This window comes from Gallinula chloropus (genome assembly GCF_964237585.1).
Source record: "Gallinula chloropus genome assembly, chromosome: 16".
Lineage (NCBI taxonomy): Eukaryota > Metazoa > Chordata > Aves > Gruiformes > Rallidae > Gallinula > Gallinula chloropus.
The window spans coordinates 1,114,758-1,142,359 of record NC_140101.1 but is presented as its reverse complement, the minus strand read 5'-3'; the positions used below and the strand labels follow the sequence as shown (position 1 = coordinate 1,142,359).

General features: G+C 50.3%; 1 protein-coding gene across 1 annotated transcript; it reads left to right on the top strand.

The window, feature by feature from the left end:
- Positions 1 to 16,264: 16,264 nt before the first annotated feature.
- CSNK2A1 (casein kinase 2 alpha 1) lies at positions 16,265 to 27,063 on the top strand. Its single transcript, XM_084271390.1, has 12 exons — positions 16,265 to 16,454; positions 17,496 to 17,607; positions 18,498 to 18,599; positions 19,017 to 19,067; positions 19,828 to 19,887; positions 20,267 to 20,350; positions 20,745 to 20,855; positions 21,636 to 21,737; positions 22,555 to 22,655; positions 23,323 to 23,471; positions 25,141 to 25,227; positions 25,679 to 27,063. Exons 1-12 carry the CDS (start codon positions 16,354 to 16,356, stop codon positions 25,792 to 25,794), a joined length of 1,176 nt encoding a protein of 391 aa, XP_084127516.1. The 5' UTR covers positions 16,265 to 16,353; the 3' UTR covers positions 25,795 to 27,063.
- The last annotated feature ends 539 nt before the right edge of the window (positions 27,064 to 27,602 follow it).

Genomic DNA, 27,602 nt, shown 5'->3' with positions numbered 1-27,602 from the left:
GCAACTCCAGAGGTCTGGATGGCAGCGTGTGGGGACGGGGGGACAGGGCTCTGCTGCCCTGGGTAGGGTGGTGGGAAGGATTAGGGAGGGATGGGCAGCCAAGAGTGGGAATGGAATGGACACACCATGAATCATGGTGTGATGGGCACACTGGGATGGGATGGGATGGGATGGGATGGGATGGGATGGGATGGGATGGGATGGGATGGGATGGGATGGGATGGGATGGGCAGACCAGGGGTCAGTGTGATGGCCCCTGAGCTGGGATCCCCCGGGAAAGAACAAGACAAGGGGTCTGTTTGAGACCCCCAAAACACCCACCAGCTCCTCACCACCCTGCAGCGGCCCCGCAGCCACTGAGCTCCACACCAGCCTCTCCACAGGTACCCGTGATGCCAGGCAGCCCCGGTGCTACCGCTGTGTGCGTGTCCCCATGCACCAGACCTCTCCAGAGCTGCCCAGGCACCAGGCCAATGCCCTGGGGACACAGGCCCTGCGGCAGGGACAGGGTGTGAAGCCACAGTGCGGGGTGAACGCCAGGTTAATCTCCCACTGGAGCTTCCCTCTGCAAACAATAAGACAATGCCCGGCCGGGGGCCGCCTGCGTAACCAGCCGTGCGGAGGGGAAGTTGTAATATTTGGATTTAGCACTCAGTAAATTAAGGAATAAAAAGGAAAAAGCGCTGGGGGTAATCAGAGCAGGGCTGGCCCCGTGCCCTGCCCCACAGTCAGTGGTCCCAGGGGGCTCAGCCTGGCCTGGGGATGGCTGCTGAGCGGGGACAGAGTCCCCAAAGCCAGCACAGCCGGGCATGGCTGGGAGGAGGAGACATCCCTGAGGGATGGGAAGGGGACAGGTATGTCCCCACTAAGGGGATGCAAAGCGTTGAGGCTCAGGCAGGGCTGTGGGCCACGCTCGGAGCAAACGTGGCATCTGCAACCCCAGGGAAGGGATCTGGGCCAGGGAGGTTATTTTAATCCAGACCTGCTCATGGGAAAGCAAAGCCTGTTGCTGCAGCTGGGGTGGCCAGGCAGGAGAAGGCCCCTGGGAATGGGTCACCTCCAGCTGACAGCGGTCGGGGTGACAGGGGTTGACAAGCAGAGGGGACTCTTCCCAGGGTGCCCCCCTTGTGTGGGGCTGCGCAGTGCGAGGGGTCCCCCTGAGCGGGTGCCGGGCCTGGGGAAGGGCTGTGCTGCAGGTCACCCCTGCGGCTGCCTGGGGCAGGAACAGCTCCGTGGGGCTGGAATTAAACCCCTCTGAGACACGGCGGGGGTCCGGGCTGCCTTCCCACCCACCAGCAACCCCGTTTCCCTGGCGGGGCAGACCCCTGCCTGCCTGCACTGGCCCCACTGGGGTGAGCAGCACAGGGGGCATGTGGGGAGCCCTGGGGTGCCGGTGGGGAGCACAGGGCCGGGCCCCCCACACTGTGGGGTCAGAGCCAGGAGCTCACGAGGGTTCCACACCCCCTGTGTGCCTTGTGAAGATGCACACACCCCCCCCAATTTGGGGCCCACAGAGTGGGGGTGTAGAAGGGCTGGGACAGGTAGGGGAGAGGTGAGCGGTGGGCAGCAGCCAGCCGCAGCGGGCAGCGGCACGGCGCGGCCTCCAGCACACGGCCACGCCAGGAGCCCATTTCCCCACAACAGGGGCTGTTATCAGCGGCCAATAGTCAGAGTGGCCCCCGGGGGACCCTCCAGCCCTTCCCCTCCACCTACCACACCGCTCTCCCGCTCCGGCCCACGTCAATGCTGCCACGAAGGTGTCGGAACAATCGCCTGACAAAGAGCTATTTTTAGGGGCCCCGGGCTCGGAGCGAGGATACGGCCCGGCCGCTGACAATGGGGGGAAGGGGGCCGGGCTTCCCCCGTGACCACTCGGCAGCAGAAGGACCTGTAAGATTTCCTCGATGACCCAGGCCCGTACAATACAAGGAAAGCACAAGAGGGAGATACCCCCGCCAAGACGAGCTGCTCCTTTACCTAATGGGAGTGACCCAGGGTGAGGGGGCTGCGAGACGCGGGCCAGCGGCCTCCCACGGGGGGAGACTCCCTCACGGGGAGGGAAGTGGGGTGAAGCGTGGCCACGCTCAGCTCTCCGTGAGGCTGCGGCTGGGGAGAGCCTTGGGGTGGGCCGGGCTGGCTCCTACCTGCCTGCACCACGCACCCACGTGCTGAAGAGCACAAGGTGTTGGGCAGGGGGGGTTCCGGAGGGCAGGGGGGTATGGGACCTGGCTCAGCACAACCCTCCTCTCCCTCACAGCTCCGGGCAGCCTGCAGCACTTGGCCTGTGGTGGCAGGGCTGTGACTAGCCTGAGGCTCTGTCCCCCCAGCCAGCGCTGCTCTGAGGGTGCCATGAGTCCAGGCACACTCCTGCCCTGCCCAGGGAGCCCAGCGCAGTTTCTGGAGCAGCAGAGAGGGGCTGGGCCATGTCCCAAAGCGTTTCCTCCTCCTCCTCAGCCTGCAACGGAGATCTGTGGGTGATGCGCTGTGGCCAACCCTTGGGGTTAAGCCCGTCTCCCGGGCTGCAGGGTGGGAAATGGGGCTTTAACGTCAAAGGCAGCGAGCGGAGGTCGCCGGGCTCTGGAAGAGATCAAGGCCCGGCCCAGCTTCAGCCCGGCGCTGCCGCAGCCCCTTCCATCCCCCCCGCCGCAGCCCTGCGCTGCCACGGCGCGGGGATCCTCCGGTGCGGCGCGACCCGGGGCCTCCGCTGTGCTGCGACCCCAGGGCTGCGGCCGCGGGGCCGGGAGGGAGAGGGGCCGGGCAGGCGGCCCCGCGGGCCGGGGCGAGGGCCGCCCCCCGCCGCGGAGCACGGCCGGGCCGCGGGCGCTGCGGGCCCGGCTCGCCTCGGCAGGCCGCAGTTGCCACCTGGCGGCGGGCCCCGCGCACAGCCCCGCTGAGGGGCGGCGGCCGCCGGCGGCCCCGCGGGAGCCCCGGGGAGAGCCCCCGGCCACGGGCACCCTCCGCGCGCGGCCAGGCCTCCCGCCACCCGCCGGGGCCGCGGGGCGAGGGCGGCCGGCGCAAGCGGCCGGCGCAAGCGGCCTCCGCTGGGCTGCCGGGCTGCCGCCGCGCCTGACGGGGCGACCCGCGCTGCCCGCCCAGGGCACGGCGGGGGACACGTCGAGCGGACAAAGCCCGAAGCCCCCGGGCCGTGCCCGCGCACCGGGCCGCCCCACCGGGCCCATCCCCGCCGCGGACTACAGCCCCCAGAAGCCCTTGCGGCACGCTAGCCTCTCCCCCCCTCCCGCGCATGCGCTCCGGGCCCCGCCTGCACGTCGCGCGCCAGCGGGCGGCGGGATTTCCGCTTCCGGCGCGCCTCGCTCTGGTCCCTGCGGCTGGCGGCCGAGCCTTGTGCCTCCGCCATATTGTCTGTGTGCGGCCGGCGGGCGGGCGGCGAGCGGGCGGCCGCGGCAGGTACCGGCGGGTCGCGGCGGCTCCGGCCACCCTCCCGGGGCCGCGCGGCGGGGGCGGGCGGAGGGAGAAGACGAGGGGGAAGGCGCCACGGTGTCTCCCGCGCCCCCCCCCACCCCCCCCGTTACCCCATCCCGCCCCGCTGCGGGCTCGGTGCGGGTTGAGGGGCCGAGGCCGCCCCTGAGGAGAGCTGGGCCGCGGTGGGGAGCGCCCCCCCCGGCGCCAGCGGGCGGCGGCGGGCTGGCAGCGGGGTGGGCCCGCTGCGGCGGGAGGGCAGGGCCCGCGGAGGGAGCTTCTGTGCCCCCGGGGGTGGCAGCCGGGGCAGGGCGCTGCGGGAGGTGGGAAGGGGGGGGGGGGTCGCGCCTCGGCTGTCCTCAGCCTGGCTCGGGTGCTGCCCCCAGGCCGCGCACGAAGGGCAGGGCCCCGTGGAAGGGGGTAGCCTCCCCCTCCCCCTCGGCTCTCCCGAGTTCGCACGTTTAGGCGGTGTAGGTGTTAATTTACCGAAAAGGCTCCGTCTCTCCTTTTCCCCGCCCTGCCTAAAAAAAAAAAGCGGGGGGCTGCGAGGTGGGCAGAGGGACGAGGGGAAGGCGATTTCTTCTTGCTTCCATCCCCCAGCCGGGCAGGGATTCCGTTCTGGGCCTTGTTGGGTGGAGGGGAAGATGTTTTTTCCAGATTACCCAACCAGTTGCTCTCCCCTTCTGAAAGCAGAGTGGTGGTCAGTGTCACCCCTGCTGTAATTGAGTTAATTGTGCCTTGGGGCAACAGGCTGTGTGGCTGTTGGTAGAGTATGCCTTGCAAACGAAAAGCTAGATAGAAGATTATGAAACCTCATGTGTGTTGTATGTCAGATTACTTTATCCTTTCTTACCAAGGGCTTTGGGTACGACCAATAAAGTTTGGATTGTGAACACTCAGTCATCGGTATATTTTCTGCTGACAGCAGTGGTTGAGCTATGCAGAGGCTCACGAGGGCACGTCCCTCACTTCTGCAAGCTGAATTTATGGATCCTGAGCCTTTGTGGTGGAGTTTTGTGGTCCTTTGCACCTCTGCCAAGCCCTGGTAGCTGTGAGAGGGGTCTGCAGTGGCACGGTGGTTGTGCCACTCAGACCTCCCACTGGGCTGGGGCCTTGGAGAGCTGCTCTCATGCTGACCACTGATGCCAGGCTGGGAATTTGGGTATTGTGAGGGCCTCTTTGGAAGCAGCTCTGTGCTTTCTGTGTGCTCACCTGGCTCGTGCAAGCTCTGTCCTTGGTGTGCTCTATAAATGGCTTGGGAAGAGCAGCTCATTCTGCACCTGAGGGTCAGCACCCATCCGGGGTGACCAGGGCAACGTTGTCTCTTTGGATAGCAACACATGGAGACACAGCAGTGCTTCTGGCTGGGGACAGGTAGCAATTTGCTTTGGGCTTTGAACACTTTCTTTTTGAAGACCTAATAGTTGCTCAGGATATTTAGACTCAGAGTTGGGGTTGGGGTTGGACTGGTAACTGAGCTGGGTGTTGGATGTGACTCTGCTGGGGTAACATAGGCATGTGCAGAGGAGCTGCTTGTCCTCTACACTGTTTGTGTTGGTGTGATGAAGGAAAGGGCAAAGCTTGTGCTAGGAGAGGGGAGACTGAGCTTGGGGGGGCTTTAGGCAGAATTTGGGGGAATTAGGAAGCTTGATCAGCTCCTTGGCTGGTGCTAAAACTAGGGCTGGGGTTCTAGGGCTGAACTCTGTCCAGTTCTTGCACCCATGCCTGGGTGAAACGTGCCAGCAGTGGTGTGTCCTTCATCTGGAGACACACATGGTGTCTGTAACTGGGGAAAGAGAATTGGGATGGGACGTGGCTCATAGTGGCAGGAGAGAGTCTGCTCCTGTGCATGCAGATCTCTGGTGGTGGGCACTGGTCCTTCCCTTCCACCTTTGCAACAGAGATACTTCCTTTGGTTTTCTTTCACCTTTCTCTGTTACCTGGTACTATAATTGCTACTAATTATGTGTTGTTAGTGAAACCTCCCCATCTTTCAGCTCCCAGTGTGCGTGGTGGCAGGGAGCTCAGCATCCGTGTCCTGCAGCACAGCTGCTGCCCATGAGGAGCTGAGTTGGGCTTGAGGAAGGTAACAGCATCTGGGCCTTGGCTGGGGCAAAGGAGGGGAAGCTGGTGGAGCCAAGTGTCCTGGTGACGTGCTGTGGTGGGGATAAACCAGGGGATGTGGGGGAATGGGAGAGAATTGGATGCAGGAGGAGAAGATAGATGCTTCAGAGTGGGAGATTCAGAAGAGATTCTCAGGGTTTGGGAGGGCACGTGGGTTCATGGATTGAGGAGAAACGGGCTCTGTTGGGATTCTGGCTCTTTGGAAGAGGGCAGTAAGATTGGCAGCAGGTCCCAGCAGATCTGGAGGAAACTGGATCGTAGAATGTTTCATGAAATTGGAGAGAGTTTCATTGTTTCCAGGGGCAGTTAACAGCACTTGTTTACTTGGGGAAAAAGCTGGTGAAAGGTGCAAATGAAGATGCAAACCTGTGAACTGGGATTACTGGGGAAAGACTTGGTGAAACGCTGTTTCCTGAAGGTGAAATCACCAGTGTTTGAGATTTGGGGCATTTCTGAGCACTGCAGGTTAGATAAACACATGTGAAATAGAGTTTTGGTAGGAATCTTGAGAAGACAAGATGTCAAAAAGTGGCTGTAGGTTTGTGGAGTTGTAAAGAAAAACTGTTTCTCCTGTGATAAAAGGGATGGGGATGTAACTTCCCCCAGCTTTATTAGACAGTGGGTGTCCTGATACCTTCCACTTGAATTCTGTTTCTGCATTTTCTCCTTACAGAACTAATTTTCTCTTTCTGTCTTTCCTCATGTTCTCTGAGGAATAGGAGAAAGGAAGGCAGGAGAAGCAAATGGGTGACATTGTGGTGGTGTGATTAATTTGTCACATTTCTGAAGAGGCAGGGATTTATTTCTGGGTTACCAGACCTGTCACCTCCCCTGTTCCTCCATTACTTTAATGTAAGCAATACAGTATCTGGTTTGTAAGTTATCTGGGCAAGATTCATCCCATCTTAGATTTTATTGGCACATAAAGGTCTTGAGAGGATAAACCCTACAGATTTTAAGATCAGGAGGGCTACTGTGACTCAAATGGCTACAAATATTACCTGCTTTTGATTTGGAGATGACTATTGGATAATTTTTCTGAGCTTGGATATGTTCTTCCAGGGGTTTCCTGGAATTACAGGATGTAACTGGAGAGGAGTTCTCCTTTGGACCTGGAGAAGCTGCTCTGAAGAGGAGCCTGCAGCTTTCCAAACCAGTGTCAGTGCTGCTGCTGAAAGCAGAGTGCCTTTTACAAGCTGTTTTCTGGACCCAGTTTGTCATCAAGGTGCCAAACCTGCCTGTCTGTCAGAAAGATTGATAAGGAATGGGAATGCCTACGTGGTCATGGGATCAATGGTTCACAGGTACCTTCTGTTGCTCAGGTGTCAGCAGCAGAGGAGCAGCAAAGCCAGCCTGACACAGGTCTTACCTGCTCCTTTGTTCACACTGTTCTGGATAGTTTTAGTTAAACAAATTATTTTTTATGCATTTCATGTTGCTGCTTCATGGAACTGAAGAGCAGAAGGGAGACCTTTGACTTCTGCAGGCTCCAGACATTAACATGACCACCACAGGCTCGTGTTGGGAAGGTCACACTTCCAATCATTCCCCTTTTCACAGAGTTTATTTCTGAGAGTTAGGCTGTGTCCTCCTTAAGCCTGATTTCTAATTTTAAAGGAATATTACCCTTTGCAGGGAGGTGCTTTCTAAAGCAGGCTGACCAGCTGCTTGATCTAATGGCTGGGTTATGTTACAACAGCAGTCCTAGAAAAATGGAGTTATTTGGTCCATTTTTGCAGAGAAGTAGACCTGTGCCCTTCCATCTTTGGGAACAGCCAAAGGATAAAGTAGTCTTTGGGGTTTTTCTCTCTTTTTTTTTGAAATTAAGCTAAGTGTAGGGAGAGTCCAGTGTGTTGTGTGGTGTTACCACAGAATTACATGCCAGAACTTGCTTTGGCTGTGTGGGAGAGATCTTGATACCTTGTGTAGCAGTGCTCCTGAAGCCCTCCTGGGTGTCCAGGGAGGTGAAACGGTGCCTCTCCCCTGTTCTGGCCAAAGCCCCTTGGAGGAGGCAGTTTCTCAGCACATCTCTGCACACTTTGTGTGCAAGTTGTCAGGAAATCTTTATTTTTAGTGCTCTGGGAATGGGTGAGCGTGGCTGTGCACCACAGATTAACTTCTAGTAGCAGGCAAGAGCTCCTGCAACGTTCCTTCTTTTACAAGTGTTGCCACAGATTTCTGTTACCAGTGTGGGGTTAAATTCCAGCCCTGCCTTCTGCAGATGAAGCAGCACTTGGGTTGTACTCCAGAAGGAAAAGGGAGGGCTTTTTGCTCACTGAGGAGATTGTTCAGCATCCAGAATCATGTCAAATCAGCTTACAAATGAAAAGTTACAAGTTTCAGTATTTTAAAACATATGGCACCCAGGCATATGTCCAACATATGCATCTTAACCAGGCAGATAAATGTGCACTTGTCCTAAGCCATGGCTTAATGCAGCACTGGGGCTGGCTGGTGGCAAGGTGTGGAGAAGGAGAAACTTGTCCTTGTATGTGGCTGACAGTGGTGGGGGGGTTTGGCATGGTGAGGGCAGGCTCAGGCTTTGTGCCCCTGCTGGCTCACACTCAGTCCTGAGCACTGTGGTCACCAGGCTCCAGTTAATCTCAAAACACCAAATGGAAATGTCAAAATCCCAGTCAGGATGTCTCAGAGAGTTTCTGTCCCTGGGCTGTGTAGCCCCAGCACTCTGGGTTGTGTTAGGGTACCCAGTGCGTAACAGGTACCGATTTCTGGAGCTCAGTAGCAGGTTTTTTCCATCTGCTGGGCAGCTAGGTTCATCTTGTGTTAATAATGATGAATTTTTAGAGCATTATGCTGGAATTTCTGCTTCCTGGCAGGGGTGTGCAGCGGGTGCCTCTTGCTGAGCCTTCTGTGTGCCAGCTGAAGTGTGAAGATGTTGTGCAGTGCGTGGCCTGCTGGATGGGAACAGCTGAGCACGGGGATTTCCTGAAGAAATAGTTCCATGCAGCGTGCTCTGGTTTAGCCTTTGGCTCTGGAAACTGTTCCTGCCTTCAGGAATTGCAGGAGCAGTTCCATTAAACACACAGAACTCTTACAGATGGTGGGTACAGTCCAGTCATCTGAGTTCTGGCTCAGTCACACGCGGTACGTGAACTGTGGGAGTCAAATCAGCTGAGCGATTGGCCTGCCTGTACTCTCTGCGTGCTAATTAAACAACTGTGCCACTTAGTGCTAATTAGGAAGGTAGAACTTTCCAGAGGACACTGCCAGCTGACCTGATGTCAGCTGCAAAGAGTCTCGAGTGGTGCTGAAACATTCCCTTTCGTGAGCCTTCAGGACCCTGGGGCTCAGAAATGGTCGTTTTGGTGGCTGCCACCTTGGAAAATCCCACCCAGAGTCCCAGCAGTTGGAGCTTTGGCTTCAGTGATGCTCTTAGAAGAAAAAGAATCACTTAATCTAAAGCAATTCTTGCAAGTGCTCCAGCTTTGGGCATTAGGACAGACCTGAAAACATGCCTCAAAAAAAAAAAAAACCCTCTACCTTTTCTGCTTGGTGGTGATGTCAGTTGAGGTGGAGCTGTCACTATAGAGTGTTGTTTAGGGTTTCTGGTTTGGTATGTGTGTGCTGAGAGGGTAGTTTGGCAATTCCTGGTTACTTGTAGCCATTTTGATTGGATTGTGTCAGTCTTCAGTGCTGGCAGGAAGGGGATCTGCTGCTTGAGTCTGGGAATGGTGGCAGGAGAAGCTTGGGGCTTGGTTGGCTTGTGTTGCTGCCCACTGCAGCTACAGGGCCTCATCTAAGATCAGTCTTGGTGGGTTTATGTTGGGAAAAGCTTTCCCTTTGCTCAGTGTGCCAATGGACTGCTTTAGCTCTGAAAAATGAGGGAGAGTCCATGACTTTAGGGGAGAAGTGGGAAGAGAAGGGCTTGGAAAGCTAGGAGATGGATTGAAGAGTGTTCCCATCACTGGCAGCTCCCTGCTGCTGGAGGAGATCCCAGCTGTCTGGCCCCAGGTACACGTGTTGTTGCCTGAGTTTTGCAAAGGAGTGAAGTTTTGCAAAGGACAGGTGTCCACCCAGGCTGAGGTGCTGGAGATCCAGAGAGGATCTGTGTAAGCTGTACTCCAATTTAGCTGTTACAGGTCTGGACAAAAATGCAGCCTAACTGTGGCAGAACTTCTGCCAGGAGAGCACGTGGGCACAAGTGACACTGCCAGGGCAGCCTGAGGAGCGTTGGATGTGATAGAAGCTGCTTTCAACCTGGGTGGGGTGGGAGAATTAAGTTTTCCCCAAGACTGCAGATGTTACCCTAAAATACGGAGTTGCAGTAACACCAGTTCATGGTCAGTCCTGTGACTCCCATAAAGACCCATGATCCTCAGTGCAAGGGGAGGTCTCCTGGCAGGAACTGTGTGGGATTCAGAGGAGGAATTGGTGAAGGAAGAGCCAGTCTCAATTTTAGGACCTTGCTAATGCAGAATTACTCTGAGACGTTTCTTCCACTTGAACTAAACCTGTCAACTCTTTTCCCTAGTGACTGGTCATGCTTTGTTTTGAACTAATTCACCACTGCCCTGTTTCTTTCTTAAAGCTTGAGGTCCTTCTCCATTAGGATTTGTTAGTTCTCCAAAGCTGGGCACAACCAGCTATTAAAAAAAGATCTGTACAATTATTTTGGTGGAAAAACCAAGTTAGAGCAGACTCTGCTATTCCAAGAAACGACCAATTATTCAATTTCAACCCTGAGTTGTGTGGGAGTTTTTTTAAAGATCTTAAAACCTCCTTCTCTGTTGATATTGTCCCTTCTGTAGGCAAATGGTCTTCAGGAAAGCATGTAAAATGCCACTTTTGATAATCGAGGCTTGTTTCTATTTCAGCTATAAAATCATAGAAAAATATAGGTTGCAAGGGACTTCTGGAGGTCATCCATTCCACACTTGGATTGCTGCAGCTCCAGCCTCATGAAAATACACAAATCACATTTCTTTTGTGAGGTAGAACAGGGGTTTTTTATGAAGTTGGTTACTTCTAAAGGTGAGCTGGGCTGTACTAAACTTTTTAAGCACGTCTTGATCTTTTCATTTCAGTGGTGTCTGTCCAGTGCTAGATGTTCTCCAGTCACTGGAGAAGGGAGTGCTCACTCCCTGGCAGCCTTAGAAGCAAGGGATCAGTGGGTTCTGTGAAGGAAATGGTAATGGATCCTACCTGAGGATTGCAATACTTCCTCTCACTAATAAGGCACGTTCCACACTTGTGATTTTAGAGGCTGAGCCTGAGCATTTACTATAGCTGTGGATAAAAGAAAGGAATAACCTTTTTTATTCCAGGCCATTTACTGTAATTCTGCTCTTCTCAGCTGACAGAGAGCTTTTCTTGTTCCAAAATGAGCAGGCTGCTGTCTGTCTTAGCCTGTTTAGTCCCAGCCTGTCGCAATCACAGCTGGTAATGAGCTTATGTGGGGAAAGGAGAAGTGAGGGGAAAGTCTCTAGACCTGTTTGACCGATCTGTGCGTCTCACTTTCTCCATGAGGTTGCCTGGGATGGTCTCTCTGGAGTTGATAAGGGGACTGGCAGTGTTTTCTTGGCTCTTTTGAGGTTGAATTGGTGCAGCTTGGGGCTTGTCTTGCTCCTTTGGGCCTGCTGTCTGCTAACTGAACCTGAGCTCAGGAGGGCCATTGGTAATGGTCGTGTTTGTGTGGTGTTGAACACAGCCCACTGGGTTCACTGTGCCCTGGCTGGCTGAAGTGGGATCTCCACAGCAATACACTGCTCAGCAAGTTGTGCTGTTAGCAGCAATCCACAGAGACACCAGTGTCAAGCAGTGCTCCTGGTGTTGGGTGCATTATTTATACTCCAAACCTTACCCACAAAGGTCATCACTTGGATAGCACTTGCAGGTTCCACAGGACACCAGTCTTCTGGGAAGCTCTTGGCTTCCAGCTCGCTGGGAGTCTCTCTGTGTGCTGTGTCATACTGGTGCAGCTTCTTAGGTTTAAGGTTCTGAGTAGCTGTGCTTGAGAGGAGCTGTGTTCCACTTACAGGGAGAAAAAGCCCCAAAGAATCCAGTATCTCAGTTACCCTTGACTAAAAGAGAGAGGTGAATTTTACTGGAGGCAAAATAGGTGTGTTTCTTCTCAAAGCTGCTTTGCATAGATTTCTCAGCTCTGTTTTGTTGCTGCTTGCTGTCAGTGGATGCATCTGGAAGGACAGAGGGCGTAGGAAATTCCTACACTAATTGAGTATATGTGTTGTAACTACAAATACCTCACAAGAAGTTGAGTCCTCCTTGGGTCAGGGGTTGTCACTGGGGTCAGGGTGCATTGGAAGGGTGGCAAAATCCCTTTTTTAAAAGGAAGAGGCTTGTAACAGTGTGTTAAATTGAAATGCTTTAAAAATCAGAGTAAACACTGAGGGACTTCTTACCTTTTTATTAAACTTCAGGCATAAAAAGTGTAGCTTAACCAGTCTGCTCAGACCACAGGCTACTGTTAGAATCATTCAAATTTAAGGACTTACCTTCTAATTAATATACCTCCCAATTAAAAATCCCTCTATGATGGCAGCACAGTTGTTTCTCTCTCTTGACCGGGGCCCTCCAGGGGAGCAGTTCCCCATGCTCAGTGCCTGCAGTGTTGTATCTGGCAGTGGGTTTCTGATTTTTTTCACCTTTTTTCTCTCTTTTTGTACACAGGAGGAGCAGGGTCCTGTCGGGTGCTCCCGGTAAGGATGCTCTGTAAGAAATCACCGAATTGGCAGTTTGCTGATCCAGAAATGGCATTTTTTAAGGGCAGCCCTCTGAGGGAAAACCAAGGGCTGACATTTTTTGCAGGGTGCTTGTTTGGTACAGTTCCCCTGTGAGTGCTGTTGGGTAGTGTCTTCCCAAGGGGTGTCACCACGAGCGCTAAAACAGAGGAAGAGCTGTTTGCTGTCCTTGCACAGGCAAGCCTGAGCACTGAGCAGTGCGTGTCAGACTGTAACTGGAAGCTTTGTCTTTCTCTCCCTGTGATCTCTGATACGGTGCCTAAAAGCTCGTGGCTTTGTTTCCTAGCCAAGCACTTCTTTACCAGAGAAATGAAAATTGAGAGATGCATTCTGGTTTTTTGGAGCTACTCAAGGCTACAGTGGATATGACAACCTGTTCTAATTAGATCCACTCTGAGTAGATTACTTCTAGCAGTCCCTCCTAACATAAATTATTCTGTGATGCTGTCATTAATGCAGGAATTAAGAAATGACATGTTCTGTTTGGATTCTGACTGCAGAAATACAGCTTATTCTTTGCAATGTACTCAGGCTGCTCATCTAAGTGTGACCACTGTTCATACTGGAGTTTTTCTGCCTTAAAACTCTGAGCTAAACTGACGTTTGCATGGCCACACCTGGCCCCAGTGTCTGTCCCTAGGTGTGTTAGTCCCTCCTGTCCAAGATCTTGGCTCCACTGCAGAATTATCCCTCCCTGGGGGCAGTGAGAGCAAAGTACATCCCAATTCCTAAGCAGTGCTGCACAGAGTGTGAGAAGCTTTCAGGCAGGGTCAGCGTGTGTATGTAACTTTGTTTGCTTTAAACCAGATTATCTGTGCAGACTCTTTCCTCTTTGTGTATAAAGAACAGTGGACAATAATACCTGCCTTCATAAACAGGCATTGTGTGCCATTCTTAGAAGCTGCAGTTGATGATTTCCTGACAAAAAACCCTCTGAGCAGTCTGTGACAACATGCAGCTTGTGCTAGGCTAGAGCTACGTGACAGAAAATATCCGCTGTGAAATGTGATGGGTCTTCAGATAATGGCATTGATTTTTCTTTCTTATTATTTTTTTTTTCCCATGCTGAAACTGATCTTACTGAGCTGGCTGAGGTGGAGCAGCCATGTGTTCTGTATTGATACCCAGTTGGGCTTAAAAACATTTAAATTGCTAAGTCATCTCAGACATTGTACATATGTCCAGGTAATTTCCACACGAGTATTGGGCAGAGGAAATTGGCCAGTGCATCTGCTGCCAGAAATACCTGGAATGAGGAGAAACAAAAGCACAGAGATTAAACTTTGCAATCTAATAAATTCCCCTGTGCTAAAAGTGTTGCAGTAAACTTGCACGCTCTGCTAGTGCCTGAGTGTGCCTTTGGAAGATGCATCTGCTTTCTGAGTGCCTGAGTCATGCCACATCAATGGTTTGAGGTCTCAGATGACTGCTGCCTGATCATAGAAGATGCATTTCATTAGAGGACTAACATTTTGTCCAGGATAGGTTGTTTTTTGTACATCACTGTTCATATTCTTCCATGAGCTGAACACCTGCCTGAAGTGCCCTGTCCTTCCTTTATCGGCCTGAGACCTCATTCACAACCCTGTTGTGGACTGTCAAGCTGTCATGTCCCTGTTCAACTCTGGGTCTGGATTACCACAACCCTGTCTACCTGGAGCTGCCTTCAGCACCCTTTGTGTGTCAGTGGGTTGAAAAATAACCCACGCTGCCAGAGGCTTAGTGCACACTGGACCTTGCATACGTTCCTGCCTCTGAATGCAGAACCAGCTGCTGGTCAAGTGGTGCATGGAGAAGGACACCAGACCTGTGTCCCCCAGGTCCTCCATCACCTTCATAGTCTTCGCTCTAGCAGGATGTCAGGAGAGCAGGGTTTTGCTTCTAGAATTTTCTTCTGCTGTGACACATCCTGCTATCCTAAGCTAACTGTTCTGAGCAGATTCCTGGGCCCTCCTGCCTCCTCCTGCAGCCTGTCAGTTGCTGTTTGCCATGAAGGGGTAAGATTGGCATAGCAAATCTATACATTATATTCCTTTAGATTACAGCACTGCCCACAGAGTGCCTCTCCATAGATGGGGCTGTGGGATCTCTGCTGCACACCAAACAATACTCTTTCATGCTCTGATAGAGCTTCCTTCCTTGGAAGTTATTTTGAAAGCTGACAAAGACATTCCTGTACTTGAACTTTTAAAAATATGTTGGCTTTCACTTGTGAAAGCTCTGAGAGGTGCAGAGGCTTTTACTTTAGGTAGGACAATACTGATACAAAACCATAGCAAGTTCCTGTTGTAAATATTCTGAAATTAGAGTATTTGCCTCTGACATGTGTTAACTTTTTTTCTGAGTTGTTTTGACTTGTCTCAGTACTGAGAAAACTTAACAGAAGTTTTTCAAAAATCACATTGTAAGGAAGAAGGCGGCAAAGAAGCTTCTTTAGTTGTAGCAGAGATTTGGTTGTAGGTTTGGGTAAAGCACTGAAATCCAACACAGATGCCACTGACTTTTTGGACAGTCAAATTTAATGGCTTGACTGTAGTAAGTTGGGACCCAAACTGGTGCCCCATCCCAGCAGAACTCTTCTGGCTGCCTGAATTTCTTGTGAAGTCTTCCAGGCTTCCTCAAGCCATTTAATCCCTGCATGGTTCATAACAACCAGCCTCTGAGGTCTTCCCCACGTCCCTTCTTGTCACACTGCTAGCTGGGGATGTACTTTTCCTCCTCATCATCTAATTAGGGTGGATGTAGCTTATCACTATAAATGTCCCACATCTTCTGGAGAATGCTGCTGTCTGTTCTAGGAACTTAATTGCATTGTGCAGCGTGGGGCTGCTTTTTTCCTCAAGAAAGCCCAGACAAGACCCAGTGGCTGCCTGCTCTGTAAGTCTTGCTCACTCTCAAGTGTGTGCTGGGTGATACGTTGAAGGTCTCTGTTGGGAGGTGGTGGCGTGAGGTGTGCATGCAGCAGGGCACGAGCAGAGTAGCAAAAGTCATCTTCAGATTATGTGGAAATAGGAAAAAATGTTACACTATGTAAATCCCCAGAGTGATGTTCAGGCTTCAGCAATCTTATTTCTGGATGCTGCTCTCAGGTGAATATATTTAAATTTGTACTTTGTGGGGAAAGCAGCAGGGGTGACTGTGTTAAAGTGCCATTAAGCTCTTTTATTCGAGCCTGTGCAGTAACACATGGGTGGGAGGGTGCTTAAAACTGAGAAGATCCATGCTCTGACACAGTGCCTGGCTTTCTCTGCTCTCCCCCAGAAGCCTGCTCCTGAGCTGACCAGCTGTGTGCGTAATGCCTTGGTTAGTACCCAGTGGGTGGAGAGGTCACACTAGTGCTGGATCAGGTCAGGGTTTGTTGTGGTGTTGGTTTGTTTTTCCACAGAATGAATCAATGTAATTTAATTCCCTTGAAGAATTGTAAGTAGATCCCAAAGTTCTGATATAAATCAAAACTCTTGTTTCTAGAAGCATCAGCTTGAGGAAGTGCTTGATCCAGGTTGCACGGGTGTCCTTGTTGATCTCTCCCCTCTGCAGCATCCTTTATTAGTGCATTGCAAGTGGTGATAGTTGTGCAGCCTTGAGTGAATGAAGTGTTTTGCTTGGATGGGATGGCACAAGACTTCTTGGGTGGGGGAGAGATTGCAGCTGGTGGCTGTTGCTTTCACTGGAGGGGAAGGGAGGCAGTCTGTCTGCAGATGCAGAACACGCTGCCTTTCTTCCCTTTTGGAAAGTTATCTTTACAGCATTAAGCTGGAAACTACTTGTTGCAAGGTGTGTGTGTGGTAGGGTGTTACTTTTGCTCGTGGGGCCATGTGGTCCTGTCTGATGTGAACAAGAGCAGAGGAATTGTTTTCAAGCTCTGAAAAATGATCCCCAGGCCCCTGGCTGAGCTCCAGCATCTCCTCCTCGGCAGCTCTTAATCATTAACTTAAATATTCTTACAGTACCTTGAGATCTTTTAAACCTCTGCTTTATTTTCTGTCTGCAGGTGAAAGAATCTGAGGCCTTTATCCTCTGTCCAGCTTTGCAGTTGGAGTAGCCTCTGATTTCAGACATCTCCTCATTTCCTCCTGCCAACCTGTCTGATATGTCGGGACCCGTGCCGAGCAGGGCCAGAGTTTACACGGATGTGAACACACACAGACCCCGGGAGTACTGGGACTATGAGTCGCATGTTGTTGAGTGGGGGTGAGTCTCTGGGCTCTGCATGGATGTTCCTGGACCAGGATGAATCCCTCTAGGACCTGGCATAGTGGTTTGTGGGGAGTTGAGGCACCTGTGCTGCATTAGGCTATTTTCCCTGTTCCTTGGCAGATGTATAGTGTGCATGGCAAGTGTTAGGATCACAACTTTCCTTCAGACAAGTGTTTCTTGTCAAAATTTTAAATCCCCAGCAGTGCAAGAACATTTTTTAGCAGCTCCCTTCAGAACTTGTTCTGAAGAATTTTCCCCAGGTAGTCAGGAAACTGACTCTTCAGAGGGAGAAAATCTTTATGTGAAACAGTTTAACCAGCCCTGGGTGTGGGGCTGGAATGAAGTGAAAAGACATCTGATGTTGCTTCTGACTTGCATGAGTGTAGAGATTCACCAGACTTAAATAGGTACGTGCTATTTTGTGACTTGTGGCTCAGCTCTTTGCAAGTGACTGGGGAAGACATTTCTGCTGCTTTATGAAGGAAGGAGGTGTCTAAATTGAGCTCATGACTAAACCATCCAAGAATCAGCCAGCGGTGATGCCAGCTTCATACCTCTAGTCCTGCTTTTGTATACCAGGGCCCAGACAAAGTTCTGCCCTCAGTTTTGTTGCAGTTCCTGGTGTCTGAAATGTACACTGTCCTGAGCATGAGTGGTGTTCTGTCTGCTCTGGTTTTACACAAGTTAGTGCTTATTTTTTTTTAACTTACTGAATTGGCAGATTTCTTCAACATTATACAAGGAGAACATAGCTTCCAAATACAGAGAGACTGGTGGAAGGGATAGCTTGAGTTTGCTGATGCTGAAATGCATAGTTGGTCTTATGTTACCTACTGCAGAGAAAATCAGTTCTGGATTTAATCTAATTTGGGCTAGCAGAAGCTCCCTATTTCTCTCCTAATTCTTAATCATCACGTTCAGAGATGGAAGACACTAGTCAGGAAGGTGAGGCAGTGGTTCAGTGTTAAGGAGAAGCATGTAAATTGTGATGGAAATGGCTGAGCTCTTTGGAACTCTGACTTTTTATCTCCACAGAAATCAAGATGACTACCAGCTCGTTCGAAAATTAGGCCGAGGCAAATACAGTGAAGTATTTGAAGCCATCAACATTACAAATAATGAAAAAGTAGTTGTTAAAATTCTCAAGGTGAGCTGGGGATTGGGCAGAAGATGATGATACCTGTCTTGAGGTGATGAGGAGGCCAGGAAGTGTGGCATTAGTCTAAAAAGCCTGATGTTGTAAAACTGCAGTCCTTAAAGCCTGGCTGTGGAGTGTCATTCAGTGAAACAGGCCATCATTTTGAGTGCTACACTTGGATATTAGTTCAAATCTCTGCCTGTAAGGAATTATCCTCTGTCTTAAGGAAGTCCTGATGTGCAACATGTTTTTACTTGGACCTAAGCAACATTTCAACACCTGACTAGACAATTCTCACCAGCTCTAACTACCAGTGCTCTGACATGCTGCCATGTGCAGAAATGCCTCTGAGCTAATGGGATCATTGTCCTCCAAAGCCACTGGTTAGATTTAGGGACTGTTAACCTTAACATTGTCATTTCTGCTCTCCATACTCTATTGCATGTGTAATATCCTTCCAGATTGAGTGATGGTCTCCTGGATGCTGGTTATCCCACATCCCTGAGTGGGGGAATACCTTCACTCAGTGGCCCTCAGATACCTCATGGACTTAGTTACACACTTACCACATGCCAGTTAAGCAATTTTGGACTGTCAGATTGTGTTCAGGCAGCTTTAAAACTAATACACCATCTTCCTCACCCTTATTCACGTTAAATTAATATTTGTAGCTGTCAGGGAGGTTATGGCTAGAGAGGAGACTGCAGGTATTTGAATCCTTGCTGGAATGATGCATAGTCAGGTAACAACAACATCTAGCTGTTTGAACTTGATTTGCAGAGGCTGCAGTGTGTTTTGCTGACCTGCAGTCACCTGCCTTGGTCATCTGGATGTTAGGCTATTAGCCTCCCTGTGCTGGAGTGCTTTGTCTTAAATGCTTTTGGGTTTTTATCCTTCAGCCTGTTAAAAAGAAGAAAATCAAGCGTGAAATCAAGATCTTAGAGAACCTGCGCGGCGGCCCCAATATAATCACCCTGGCAGATATAGTGAAGGACCCTGTGGTGAGTACAGAAGTTAAAGGGTATGCTGGGATTATGGATGAAGTTGCTGTGTTTGACTTCAGCTCTGATCTGGCTTTTTGTTTTCCCTTGCTCTTAAATCCTACTTTTTGAATTGCTTAATCAGATCAGCTCTTAATCTGATTAACTTCTTGTAGAGGGCCCTTCCCCCACAGGTACCCTCAGCCCCTCGCTCTGTAAGGATGAGATACCAGTGAACTGAGACAAGTTAATTCATTCTGCAAACAGTGCTGCCAGGGGCTGCAGGCTTTGGCTCTGCTTTCTCTGTCTGAGGGGAATCACAAGTATGTCTGAGCCCCTCTGCTCCTAGTAGCTCTAGGACTAAAAATGAGTTTGTTCTTTATCCTGAGGGAAAACATATTAACTTCACGTGGCTGAACTCTTCTCTCTCTCTTTTAGTCTCGGACACCTGCTTTGGTTTTTGAACATGTAAACAACACAGACTTTAAGGTACAGTGTGGCATGTGAGCTTCTAATGTTTTCCATTTGAAAGCCATTCATGTTTCTCTGGGCAAAGGCAAGTACATAGGGACAGGCAGGTTATTTCATCGTTTCCTTCTTACCCAGTAACTGTAGAGGTGAATATGCTTGGGATGGAAGTTTGTAATTAGTCCTTTTAGTCCCATTTTGCCACAGAAGCTACAAGGTGATAATCCAAGTTCCAAGTGGTATTCTAAGCTTTGGAGCAAATGAATCTGTTCTCTCGTGGGCCATCAGTGCCTTTTTGAAACACTGTGGGTTTATGTTCAGTGTATAACTGTTCTTTTCCACTTTGGTGGCTTTCCATGCTTCAGCAGAAAGGGATTTAAATGTGTGTGGGGTGTCCCCTTTCCCTACTGGCCTGCCTCAGGAGCAGAGTGGCTGTGTGATGCCATCTGGAATAATTGCCTAACGTTGCAGAGCACCCTCACCTTCTTGACCAGTGTGCAGGCATAATGCACTGTGCTGGTGATAGAGGAGTGCAACCTGAGGGAGTTAGTGCCAGGAACCTGAACGTACTGCCTGAGCAGAGCTGGACGTAAGCTCTGAGTGTGAGTCTAAAGGGAGGGGAGCAGGCTGATCAGAGTGACTGGGGAAGCTCTTCCTGTTCCTTCCAGTGGGTTTGGAGAACCACAGCAGCATAGAACAGGGCTGAGTTGTTCTGGATTGGACGGGATGTGGTCATTTTCTTGGTTGTTGAACACTAATATCCTGTCTTTGTGTTCCACAGCAATTATACCAGACATTAACAGACTATGATATTCGATTCTACATGTATGAGATTTTGAAGGTGAGTTGGGTATATTGCTGTTTTATTGGTGTATTTCTAGGACTTGCACTCAGCTAATCCTATAGAGAGGGCTGTCATGTCACTAATGGGGGGAGGGAAAAGAAAGCCTGTGGAAGAATTGGATGGAAAAGTCTGTATCAAGTCGGTGTCAACTGTTCAGCCTAGTTTTTGCAACAGATTCTCTTTTTTTGAGGATAGTGGAGCCTTTGGGTACACTGAGATGACTTCTGTGGTTCACCAGTCTAGTCCAGGTTGTAACACTGGACAGTGAAGTCTTGCTGTCTACCTGGCCTGGTCTATGTGGAAATGCTGCTTAATATGATTGAACTTGAAAGGTTCTTGTGACTCCAGCATCTGTTTCTTCACATGTCACCTACAGGCTCTAGATTACTGCCATAGCATGGGAATCATGCACAGAGATGTCAAACCTCACAACGTCATGATTGACCATGAGCACAGAAAGGTAACGTAGGGCAGGGAGAGGTAATGCTTTGGGCAGACAAGGGGTCTCCTTTGGGTTCTCCTGTGTAGTGGCACTAACAGATGTCTTCAGGGCAGGGGGAGGAGGGTGTGCACTTCCATCCTGTGGAGAAATGGAAACTGAAATTCCTTAGGCTGCTTAAGTGTTTATGGGTTGAATGTGCCCCATAAACAGGGTTGGTAAGGAGAGGTAATTTATTTAGACTGGTTGATGTTATGAGTGTGAGGAGAACAGCTAAGCAGATACTCTGATCAACTTCAAATGAATGGAAAATAGAAGACTTGCAAACAAAGCTTCAAACTCAACTCACTTGTTCACTCAGTGGAGAGCTGGAGCATCCCTTGAGCCTTTTTTCTTTGCTTTCTACCGTTTCTAGCTTAGACTAATAGACTGGGGTTTGGCTGAATTCTATCACCCTGGCCAAGAGTACAATGTCAGAGTGGCTTCCAGGTATTTCAAAGGACCGGAACTCCTTGTAGATTATCAGGTAAGAATTACCAGGATTTATCACTGAAAAGATTCACTTCAGGGTGGTAAACCAGAAATTCAGATGTCTGTAAACATCTGAAGCTAAAGATGGTCCATTCTAAAACACATTACAGAAAGCAGTGGCGAAAAAGCCACTGAATTAATTAAACTAATAAGCAATCTCAGGACCTGGGTGAGCTGCAGGATGATCATCATGGATCTTGGGATACAAATGTTGAATATTACTGGTTTTTAGCAAGGCTGCTTTTGCAATAGGGTACAAGAATGAAACAAAGCCCTGGTGGGAATAGCTAGTACTGCATGAACTTCAAAATTAAGCTCTAAAAACATCCCCATACCTGATGGCAGTTTGCATTATGGAAATGCTGTGGGCTGGAAAAAGCAGTGCTCCTGGTGACTTTCAGATCTGGTTCTGAATGAAGGCACTTCCTCAACTGCCAGGGTCCACTCTTTTTTGATGCTTGTCATGATACTGCTTAACCTGTATTTCTCAATGCCTTGTAACATTGAAGTCTGCAGTGAAAACAGAAAGAGGCAGTGGTCTTTAATATCCTTACAAACAAGGATGGAAATAGTTCTAGTTGCTGTATCCCAGTTTGAGTAACTGGAACGTTGAGCTGAGCATCATCTAGAGATGAAGGTTCATGAAGATACTTCAGTCTGTTCCCAGTGTAATGTGGTTGTGTTTGTATCGCTGGAGGGAGGGGACCCTGCTGGTACTGGGAGTCTGTTCTACTTAATTGCTTAGAAATTGAATTGCCCTTCTGGTTCTGTGCAGATGTATGATTACAGCCTGGATATGTGGAGCTTGGGATGCATGTTGGCTAGTATGATATTCCGAAAGGAGCCATTCTTCCATGGCCATGACAACTATGACCAGGTGAGAGCTGGGCATGTACAATCTCTGTTCTCTTAGCACAGTGAGACTTTCCTGTTTACTCTTCTTGAAGGATCCAAAGAGTTATTTAAGCATTTCTCTAAAGGCTTCTTTCCTCAGTTAGAAGCCACGTTCCGTTTCTCAAGTGTGCAAGATTATCTAACCAGTTACATGGAAATAGATTTATGGTGCTTGGCATTTGTGAGCTCCTCAGTAGGTGTCTGGAAGAAGCTGTAACAATAGTTATATTAAGGCTGGTGTGTTCTGTTACATAGATTGACTGTTCTGGAGGTTATTTTATGTGAAAAGCCCCTGCCACTATCCACTCTCCCTCCCTTCTGTATAGAAACCATGAATTTGGTACAGTTTTATATAGATTCTGAAATCTCTGTGCTGCCTTTAGGTCAGAATTCTTATACTCTACCATGTGCTCTGCATCTGAACTAGTGTGCAGATGTTGGAGAACAGTGACCTTCTGTTCTCAGACCTGGAGCCCTGTGAGGTAGCACTTCGCCCATCATGTTCAGTTACAGAGTTTCTGCTTTTTTGACCAGTTATTCTTGCCTTCCCAGTCTCTCTGCTTTGAGTATTTCTGCTACAAAGGGAGTTAGTGTTGCAAGATCTCACTTCTAGTGATGTGAGGGTGCCCAGCTCCCTTCTGGCTGCCTGTGATTTGTTGCTAGGGAAGTCAGAGCCATGAGATGACCCTGTGGCTGCTGGCTCAGACCACTGAGACCAGGCTCAAGCTCCCAAGGGAATGTGCTGCTGTCTTTGGTATTATATCCCCACAGTCCTGACTGACTTTTCCCTTTGTTCCCAGCTGGTGAGGATAGCCAAGGTGCTTGGAACAGAAGATCTGTATGATTACATTGACAAATACAACATTGAACTGGATCCACGTTTCAATGACATCTTGGGCAGGTGGGCCAAGGTCTAGAGTAGCTCAGAAGCTCCTGATAGACCCAGACAGCTACTGTTTTGCCAACAGACCTTGAAATAGAAAGACCCCCAAACTTAGGGGAGAAAACAGAGAGAAATTCTTGATAACTATCACTTTGTGCCTTTGATCCCTTTTGCCTGGGCTTTGAGTTTGGGTTTTTTATCTGCAGATGGACTTGAGGGGAAGTTTTTCAATGTCACCTGGGCAATAAATGAAGTGCTGTGCACACAGCATGAAGGATGAGTGCTCTCTCCAGTCCTCAGGGCTGGTGTGGTGGGAAATAAGAAGAGTTTCTTAGACTTACAGTGCAGAAAATCAGTGCTGAAGAGGCCATTCGCAAATTTTTTTCCCCTCATAAAGTTAATTTGACTCCAAGGAGCTGCTGGTGGGGGCATAAAGGAAGAGAGAAAGCTGGGATTTTAGGCCTGTAAATCCATTGGGAGCTTGGGATTGCCCGTGCTGCCCAGGGCTGTGGTGGCTGTGCCACCACGTGGAGATGGGGTGTAGTGCTGCTTTGTGCCCTGCTGCGGCGCAGCCCCGTGGCTGCCACAAGGAGCAGCAGCCCCTCTCCCAGACAGACAGACAGAAGCAGCGCTGGGCGTTGGTGACCTCTGCCTAACCTGGCCTGGGGGTTCTCTCTGCCTGCAGACACTCCCGTAAGCGATGGGAGCGCTTTGTCCACAGTGAGAACCAGCACCTGGTGAGCCCAGAAGCTCTGGATTTCCTAGACAAGCTGTTGCGATACGATCACCAGTCACGACTCACAGCAAGAGAAGCCATGGAACACCCCTACTTCTGTGAGTATCCTCTGCTGCCCAGAGTTCTGCCTCTGGGAAATCTCCATTCCAGTAGTTAGAAGCTGAGAACAGCAATGTCATAAGCCTGGTCTTGTCAAATAATTGTGCTGGAGCTGAGGCTGCCTGTCTCTGGTGGGTGAGGTAGGCCACTGCCACCTGCACCAGCTCAGGAATCAGTGACTCAGGAGCACTGTGCTAAAGAAGCTTTGGTGCTGAACCCCTGCTAATTTCAGGAGGTGTCTGGGCACGTGGGTTCCTGTGTTTTGGTAAGAAACGTGTCCTTTGAGCTCCTTTTGTCAGGTTTTGGTTTTGCAAGCAAAAAAAAATAACTTTCACTAGTAAAAATGAAAGAGGGGCCACCCACAGGGACCTTGGCAGGCTTGAGAGGTGGGCCCATGTGAACCTCCTGATGTTCAGCAAGGACATGGTCCTGCAGATGGGTCAGGGCAATTCCAAGCACAACTACGGGCTGGGTGGAGAATGGATTGAGAGCAGCCCTGAGGAGAAGGGCTTGGGGGTGTTGGTGGACAAGCAGCTCAACACAACCCAGCCATGTGAGCCTGCAGCCCAGAAAGCCAACTGTGTGCTGGGCTCTATCACAAGAAGTGTGACCAGCAGGTCAAGAGAGGGGATTCTTTTCCTCTGCTCTCATGAGACCTCACCTGGAGAACTACATCCAGTTTTGGAGTCCCCAGCGTAAGAGGGCCTCGAAGATGATCAGAGTGCTGGAGCACCTCTGCTATGCAGACAGGCTGAGAGAGTTGGGGTGGTTCAGCCTGGAGAAGGCTCTGTAGAGACATTATTGCAGCCATCAAGTACTTAAAGGGGCTGCAGGAAAGCTGGAGAAGGGATGATTACATGGGCAGGGGGTGATAGAAGAAGGGGGAATGGCTTCAAACTGGAGGAGGGGAGATTTAGGGAAGATACTAGGAAGAAATCCTTCCATGTGAGGGTGCAGAGGCCCTGGCACAGGGTGCCCAGAGAAGCTGGGCAGGGTTCAAGGCCGGGTTGGATGGGGCTTTGGACACCCTGGGCTGGTGGGGGGTGTCCCTGCCCATGGGACGGGGGTGGCACAGGGTGAGCTTTGAAGTCCCTGCCACCCTAAATCATGTTGGGAATGTCTTTAAGTGCTTGCTGGTTTTCACAGATCTTGATACTTGGGGGGGGGATGGTGGTGTTGGAAACAGGAACAACAGTGCAAACTGGAAATATTTGTTCAGTTGTGTTCTGTGAAGAACTAGAGAGTAAACTGGGGACATCTTACAGAAGACAACAAACCCCAGTGACACTCACAGCAACTCAGAGGTCGCTGTGGGTGGTGTAGAGACATGACATATGATTGTAATATGTGATAATCTTTCTGCTTGCTGCACCCATTCTCTGGGTTTGGCTTTGTGGAATTACACAGTTGCTTAGCATAAAAAGGAGATCAGCTTCACATCTGCTTCCTTCAGCTTTCCCAGTTCAGTCCTGCTGAACTCCAAAGCACAACAAAAGGTGACTTTTCACTGATCATGTTACCTTAGTGCTGCCTTGGATGCTTCCCAGTGGAGCTGAGGGGAAACATGTTGGGTTCTGGTAGATAATGGGTGATGTTACTTGATGCAGACAGGCCACAGGCCCTCAGTGTGCTTCAGCTGCTGTCTGAGGGTGCTTTGCTCTTCCCTAGATCCCATCGTGAAAGACCAGGCTCGGATGGGCTCCTCCAACATGCCGGGTGGCAGCACTCCTGTCAGCAGTGCGAGCATGATGTCAGGTCAGTCCTGCTGGGGAGCACCTCTGGGTGCTGTGTGCAGTGAGGGGGACACGAGGGCATCTCCTGGGGCCGCTGGCAAGGGCAAGGAGGGGTGGGAAGAAGTGGGAAGGAGAGTGTGATAAATAAGGCTTCTCTGCAGCCTGACCTGCTTTTCTGGTCCTGTTCTGAAAGCACTCTGCAGCTGAGGTTTTGGCAGCAGTTTGAAGGACAGTGACCCTGCCGTGCATCGGCCTGGCCGTGGCACTTGGTGTCTACAAACCTGAGCTCTTTTCAGAGGCTGCAGGGAACAGGGGCAGATCTTTAACCTCAGCTTATTTTGGCAGCTCTGAAAACGTAACAAAGCAGCAGCAAACTGACCTTCAAAGATAGCACACGATTTAACGAGCTGAGCTGTCCTGGATAGCAGTGCACTGGTGTCACTCTAATTCCTGCTTCCCTATCTCTCTTCCAGGGATTTCTTCAGTGCCAACACCTTCACCCCTTGGACCTCTAGCAGGCTCACCTGTCATTTCTGCCACCACCACCCTGGGGATGCCCGTTCCAGCTGCTGCAGGCGCTCAGCAGTAGTGATGGGCTCTGTCTCCTGCTGCCTGAGCTGAGTCAGGTGGGGAAGAGGTTTGCCCCTCCACCTCTCCTCAGGACGCAGCTTGTGCCTGGCAGGGGAAGGGAGGGGATGAACGCTTTGGAGGCACCGTGTCTGAACTGTTGCTTGTGGATTTATAGTAGTTCAGTCATTATATACAAAATTATTATAGGCTGATTTTTCTTTTTTTACTTGAACTTTTCGTAACTCAGGGGAATCCCTGAAAATACCTACAGATGGAATATTTCTCGGACAGTTGTTTTTCCCACCCCCCCTACCCTTTAACTCCCACCCCACCACCCACCACCCCACCCCCCAAAAAAAAACAACCCCAAACCCAACAAAAAAAGTACTCTTCATTTAAGAACAAAGATGAATCAACAGCATTTCCAAGGTCTTGCATCCTGCTGGAAATCTCTTCTCTTCATGTTCCCACCATTACTCCTCCATGAGCCCACACCTTGGGGGATTGTGCTGTTCTCCAGAGGCTTCCAAACCAAGTCTTCATGAGGCAGGGGAGGGGGATTCTTAAAGTACCACTCACTTTAACCCCGTGCCCTGCGTAGGACTCAGCCAGGGTACACTGAGGAGACAATTCCAGTACGGAGAGGTGGTATAAGTTTAAAAGAATTAAGTGCAGATGATTGTCTGAAACCCTAATTGGATTGAGTAATGTCTCCTTAGGAGCCAACCAGAATGCCAACTTACCCCCTTGCATGTAATTTTAGTCTTCAGAGATGAAGTTAATGATCCAATTGGAGTCCTTGCCACCTCCTGCGGAAGGTGCTCCTGTAGAGTAAGCCGTCCTCTAATCAGCCCCTTTCTCCTGGAGGCTTCTTCCTGCCATTGCTTGGCTTGGATCTCTGGAATTAGTTTGTTATTGGGTATATTGTTTTTAAATTGTTTATCTAGGTTTCGAGCTGGTGGCTACTTAAAGCTGGAAAAATCAGACTGCGCCAAGTCCGATCTCACATCTTCACCCACCATCCCCTCCCTCACGTGCCATGTGGTGAGAATACCAGTTACCTCACAGTCTTGTAAATATGCACTGAGAGGAAGGAGTGAGCAGATGTTAACTTAAACTGAAATGGTAGATCAGTAATTGTGGACAAATATTATCATTGACAACGGAAAAGCACCCTTGTTACAGCCCTGCTACCCCTTGCTGTGTATATATACTTTGTCCTTCATATGTGAAAGATCCAGTGTTGGAATTCTTTGGTGTAAATAAACATTTGGTTTTATTTATCGAGGTTAGATTTAAGTTCCCTGTGTAGAGGCCCCCCTGGGATGGTGGTATGCTTTGCCCCAGGAGTGACAGCCCCATGCCTACCGGGGAGTCTGTGTCCCCCTTCTCACACACCTTGTGTGGGCAGCAGCGTAGAGAAGCCTCACACAAACAGCACCAAAGTGTCTCCTGCAGAAGGATCTCTTGCTGTAAAACCAAAAACTCCTCCTCTTGTGTCTCAGGCTCTACAAATGGGTTGTTGAGATGCTGAAACACTTCCTAGTTGTGTGTGTGTGTGTGTCTGTTCACTGCTCTTGGTGGGTACAGCCTGTGTGACTGGGCTGCAGCAGCCATGAGCACAGTGGTACCTGCCCCTCATTACCCATTGCAGCAGCTGCTTGGCCTGTGCCCTTGCACTGTGTTCCTCAGCGAGTGCTGAAGCCTTGGCCTCTGGCTCCGGCTTGTCCTTGGGGCATCCATCCCTCCTTTGCTCTCTGGGGGGGACGATGGCCCCAGGAACTGGGAAGTCTTAGTTAATTAATTGTAGGAAGTAGGCTGCATTAA

Excerpts from the sequence above, each read along its gene's own strand:
- CSNK2A1 (XM_084271390.1), top strand. The coding sequence starts at position 16,354 with ATGTCGGGACCCGTGCCGAGCAGGGCCAGAGTTTACACGGATGTGAAC. Across the intron at positions 18,600-19,016 it reads ATATAGTGAAGGACCCTGTG|TCTCGGACACCTGCTTTGGT; the intron begins GTGAGTACAGAA and ends TCTCTCTTTTAG. Across the intron at positions 23,472-25,140 it reads CATGGAACACCCCTACTTCT|ATCCCATCGTGAAAGACCAG; the intron begins GTGAGTATCCTC and ends GCTCTTCCCTAG.